General features: G+C 34.1%; 1 protein-coding gene across 1 annotated transcript in view; it reads left to right on the forward strand.

Annotated features, from left to right (window-relative positions):
* The window catches only part of MOXD1 (monooxygenase DBH like 1), a 108,084-nt gene that overhangs the window by 87,300 nt on the left and 14,784 nt on the right, over positions 1-6,000 (forward strand). Inside the window, exon 10 of the mRNA XM_017533234.2 lies at positions 621-763. Within this exon, the coding sequence (XP_017388723.1) occupies positions 621-763 (143 nt within the window). The remainder of the gene's footprint in view (positions 1-620; positions 764-6,000) is intronic.

The raw sequence follows: 6,000 nt of genomic DNA on the forward strand, positions 1-6,000 counted from the left end.
ATCTTACAGTCCATTTCTACTGACTTTTCCTCCCTTGAATATAGGTAATAGTTTCCTATTTCTTTTCCTGCTTAATAATTTTTGGTTGAAATTAGACATATTAGATAATATGCTGTAGTAACCCTGGATTCTGTTCTTTTGAGGGTCTTTAATCTTTTTCCAAATTTTAGTAGATAATTAACTACCTGGATTCAAAATATGAAATCTTTCTCACCGGTGGTATGCAGCAGCTAATGTTTATACACATGAAGACAAGATTCTAGAAAATTCAATTAAATTAGAAAAATTTCTCGCCAAAATTCCATCAGACTGATTAATTGGTATTATGCTAACCAAACGTCCTTATGTTTCTCTGAAATGTTCACTGTGTTGAAAAGTTTACTTCCCATCAGCAGAATTTTATTAGATTATTTAAGAAAGGCAGATTTTAAAACTGGAAATAATTCTATTAATTTTTCATTGTGTCACTACCTTTTAAAAAAGCCAAATTTTTACTTTTCAGTTTTAAGATTTATTAAATTTAATACTGGAAGAAAATGTATGACACTGATGACTTAACCTGCTTTAAACGTCAAAGGTGGTAGAACACATACTTCGCTAAATAAACTGTCTGTTTTCAGGGAGGACTAAGCACCAGAAATGAAATGTGTCTCTCATATCTTCTTTATTACCCAAGAATTAATCTTACTCGATGTGCAAGTATTCCAGACATTATGGAACAACTTCAGTTCATTGGTGTTAAGGAAATCTATAGACCAGTCACGTAAGTAGTAAATGTATTTCATGATGAGGTAATGTACTCCAGAGAAAGATGGGCTTTATTGTCATATGTGATCCATTACCATGCTATAGAAATTTTTGTGTTTGTTTCATTTTATTACTTTTTTTTTTTCTGAGATGGAGTCAGTCACTAGGCTGGAGTGCAGTGGTGTGATCTCAGATCACTTCAATCTCTGACTCCCAGGTTCAAGCAATTCTCCAGCCTCAGCCTCCCAGCTAGCTGGGATTGCAGGGGTGCATCACCACGCCCAGCTAATTTTTGTATTTTTAGTAGAGACAAGGTTTCACCATGTTGGACAGGATGGTCTTGATCTCTTGAACTTGTGATCCATCAACCTTGACCTCCCAAAGTGCTGGGATTACAGGCATGAGCCACCACCCCCGGCCTCTATTTGATTACCTTTAACTGGGGAGACCAAGTAAGCTTTTTGATTACTATGTCTGGAGTCCCCAAGACTACCCTCAGGTTCTGTGATTTGCTAGGAGTACCTAAAGGACTCAGCAAATGGCTGTATTCATGGAAAATATTTATTAAGGTGAAAGCATACAAAGCAAAAAGAACAAAAGGAAAAGCCATATGGAGCAAAGTCCAGAGGAAACCAGGTGCAAGCTTCCAAGAGCTCTCTCTCAGTGCAGTCATCCAGAATGTACCAAATCCCACCATCATCAGATTGTAACAACATGTATGAAATGTTGTCTATTGGAGAATCTCATCACAGATTCAGTGCCCAGAGTTTTTTGGGGGAACTAGTCATATAGGTGCTCTCTGCCTGCCACTTACTAAAATTCCAAACTTCCAGATGGAAAGCAGGTGTTCAGCGTAAACTGCCTTGTTTGTACAGTCTAGGCACAATGAGTCACTCTTATCGTTGAAAGAAAGTTCATATCAATATAGGAAATTGTTTACTATTTAAGTTTCTAGGCACCTGCCAAGGGTTATCCTTGCAAGCAGGCCTATCTGAGGTGGGCCTATTATGTTAACTCTTCAGGTACAATTGTATATCATAGGAGCTATTTAAGATAAAATAGACAAGATTCTTATTATTCCTGTCCTCTTAAGATTATATTCTGGAGTGAGGAAGAGGTAATAAACAAAAAACAAATATATTTTAAATAGTTATAGATGTTATGAAGACAAAGCAGTGAAGGAAGCATGTAGCATTTGTCAATAGAATAAAGAAAGCCTCTCTGAGTTGGTGATATTTGAGCAGTGACCTACATGATAAGGAGCCAGCTATATAGATATGCAAATACTACACAGGAAGAAGAGCCAGTGTAATGAGCCTGTGGTGAGTCTGAACTTACCGTGTTTGTGGAGCAGCAAGAGAGTGCATTTGGCTGGAGAAGAGTGAAGTATGATAGAGAATAAGTGAGGACATATGAGAGCAGGTGGTACCAGATTATTTAGGACATGATGGGCAACAGAAGGCCTTGGGCTTTAAGTGCAAAGGGAAGCAATTAAAGGATATAAACAAAGTCAATTTGGTTACTGTGTTGAGAAAGGACTCTAGGAGGGCTAGATTGGAAAGAATATCAGGAAACTTGTGATTACCTCGCTGAGGGATGAGGGTAACTTGTGTAAAGGTTGTGACACCGAGTTCATGAGACGTGTTCCATTCAGGTTACCTTTTGAAAGGAGCACCCACAGGCTTGTTGATCAATGGCATCTCAGGGAGGCAGTGAGGGATAAAGCAGAGAAAGGCTCAGTGATGTTGTGTGAATGGTGTTAGGGGAACATGCCTGAGGTTGATATTGATAATTCTATTTTGGACACATTAAGGTTGGTATATCTATTCTTATCTATTCTTAGTGATGTCAGTGAGAGGAATTAAAATGGCTGGTGGAAATTTGGGGGTGGCTGAATTTCTTTTAATATAAAGAAGATTTTTCTAATGATTAGTACTTTTCAAAATGAAAGGAAATAATGTAATTAGAGAAAATATACACATAGAGTTTTGAGACATGTATTTTAAGGACAGAGTGGAAAAACAGTCAGTGAGGATATGATAAAATGCAGATGCTGAAGAAGAATAGAAATATAGTCAAGTTTTTGTGCCTAAATATTATAGGGTTTATAAATTATGAACTGAGAACCACTCCTCTTTTTGAATTAAATTTATCATTCATAGATAGATTTTACTGTTGAATAATTTTTATACAAACAACGAAATGACCACTAGAAGAAATACCTATATCTACTGAAATAAAAATAACAAAATGCTTACATAAATTGGTTTATAGTTGACTGAGTATTTTCATATGCATGTTTTTAATTCATTTTTACACAACTCCAATAGGTAGATCAGGACATGGAATCCCAGTTTTATAGGGGAGGAAATAAAAATCAAGAGATTAAGAAATTATTCAGCATCACATAGTACATAATAAAAGGGAGAGTTGGGGTTTGTGTCTAGTCTCTAATCTCTTTCCATATAACATGCACATATAGGCAGATATATACATATACATGAATACATAACAAATAAATAATTACATATGTAACAAATTAAAACAACAAAAATGCTAGCATCACATAAAATGCCATTTAAAAACACTAGGCTATAATCTCGGTTTTCAAATATTGATGTTATATTGTTCCTTACTTAGAATTGAGTAGTCTTTTTCTCATTTAGAATATTTTTTACATATTGAGTGGAAACTTTTTCTAATCGATGGTTAATTTGAGAGAATGTTAAAAACAAATGGATATTAAAAGCTGTATGTTTGCAAGATGATTGAAATGCATTCCACAGCCTATGTATATTTTTAAGTTTAAACAGTATGAAGCCTCTAAAGATGCTCAGTTACTGTTTCCCAATGAGATCTACCAGTGTCCATACCTTTGGTCTCCCTCAGGAAGACCAAGTTGGATTTTCATCATTTGGAAAGACAGGGAAAACTGATTTACAGAACAAGGCTAGTTTTGACATGATGTCATTCTCCACTGCCAAAAAAAAAAAAAAAGGAAATAAAGAACAAAACCCATTTAACTTCATGGTTTACTTATTCCTCAAAAATATGAGCACAAAAGAGCCTCTATTTAAAAATACATGTTTAGACTTTAAATTAGATGTTCAAATCTAGCTCATCACCACAGTGACATAAATGATAGTGAAGGCCAAACTAACAAGGTGCTGGCTCAAAAATCAGAATGAGAAATGGCTTAGGTGCTTTTTTCTGTTTTGCTTAAAAGAATATTACTACTTGATATTCAGGATACAATACTAAAAAAATCATATAACATATGAACAAAACTTTTCTATTCCGTGCTTTTCATATAATGATTAATCTGTGCTACATTTTATTTTAAACATTCTAAAGCAGTCCTAGGAAGGATTGATAAAAAGATGAGATAACTACATCCTGTCTCAATTTTATTGTCTGTTCTGGAGGGTGCTGTTTCTCTCTGCCTCCTACAGATCTGGCAAGTCTTAAGGAAGAACAAAAACCTCACAAAGATCAAATAACACAATAGATAATGGGTATAGATAAATTCTGTATTCCCTGTTGTACCATAAATCAAGACTGAATATGCAGGCCTTGTGAGATTTAAGTGATGGAAAGTTATTAGTTCTGTTCCTAAAAAAGAATCAAATAGCTGTTTCTCTTTCTCTTTACAGGAAAAACCACTTTATATTTTTACTACTTAAAACTCACACACGCTTATTATGAAACATTCAGGTAATGCAGAACAAATTGTTATAAAAAAGGCAAAAGCAACCACCTCAAATTCTACTCAAAATAAACATTGCTAATATGTTGATTGAATGTTATTATAAACATCTGAATATGTACGTATCTATGTAAAATGAATTGATTAAATACAGTTATAAGAATATAATTTGTGCAGAATTTTAAACAAAACCATTGAATTTTAATTTTGTTTTAACTCATAAGGAAGAAACTAAAGTAAAACTGAACATTTGTTGAAATTCAAATAAATATTGTTGGTGGTGTTTTTAACCACAAGAAACGATATTTTATAAAGAGGATCTCAAATGTTGAGAAAACAGATCATAAAATCATTAAGTCATTGGATTCACTGTGTTTTAATTTTAGGTCATGAAAGATGAAGACATTTATACTTTCATGTTTTGTCCACCTCTGCTTTCTACACCACCAAGTACTTATTATTTTTATTATAATTTTAATATTTTTGAGATTTTTAATTTTTACACTTAATTATGAGACTATCATTTTCAGGATATTTAACATGACTTGTGTATATAAATTTATTCAGTGATAACAAGACCATCCTGGCAAACATGGTGAAACCCTGTCTCTACTAAAAATACAAAAATTAGCTGGGAGTGGTGATGCATGACAAGGGGATCCTTGTCTTGTAGTGGTTTTCAAAGGGATGCTTCTGGCTTTTGCCCATTCGGTATGATATTGGCTATAGCACTGACATAAATAGCTATTATTATTTTGAGATATTTCCATTAATACCTTGTTTATTGAGAATTTTTCAGATGAAGAGATGTTGAATTTTATCAAGGCCTTTTGTGCATCTATTGAATAATCATATTATATCAATAGCGTTTTTTTTTCTTTGATTCTGTTTACATGATAGATTATGTTTATTGATTTGCATGTGTTGAACTAGCCTTGTATTGATAAAGCCAACTTGATCATGGTGGATTACTTTTTTGATGTGCTGCTGGATTCGGTTTGCCAGTATTATATTAAGGATTTTTGCATCAATGTTCATCAGGAATATTGGCCTGAAGTTTTCTTTTTTGTTTTTGTGTTTCTTCCTGGTTTTGGTATCAGAATGATGCTGGCTTCATAAAATGAGTTAGGGAGGAGTCCCTCCTTTTCGCCTGTTTGTAATAGTTGCAGAAGGAATGGTACCAGCTACTCTTTGTACCGCTGGTAGAAATTCAGCTGTGAATCCATCTGGTCCTGGGCTTTTCTTAGTTGGTAGGTTATTAATTACTGCCTCAATTTCAGAACTTGATATTGGTCTATTCAGGGATCTGACTTCTTCCTGGTTTAGTCTTGTGACGGTGTATGTGTCCAGGAACTTATCCATTTCTTTTAGATTTTCTAGTTTGTTTCCGTAAAGGTGTTTATAGTATTTTGTGATGGGGCGGGGTGTCAGTGGTGACATCCCTTTATCATTTTTTATTGTGTCTATTTGATTATCCTCTCTCTTTTTCTTTATTAGTCTAGCTAGTGGTCTGTCTATTTCGTTAATTTTTTCAAAAAACCAGCTCA

The sequence above is a fragment of the Cebus imitator genome, unplaced genomic scaffold (assembly GCF_001604975.1).
Source record: "Cebus imitator isolate Cc_AM_T3 unplaced genomic scaffold, Cebus_imitator-1.0 Scaffold81, whole genome shotgun sequence".
Lineage (NCBI taxonomy): Eukaryota > Metazoa > Chordata > Mammalia > Primates > Cebidae > Cebus > Cebus imitator.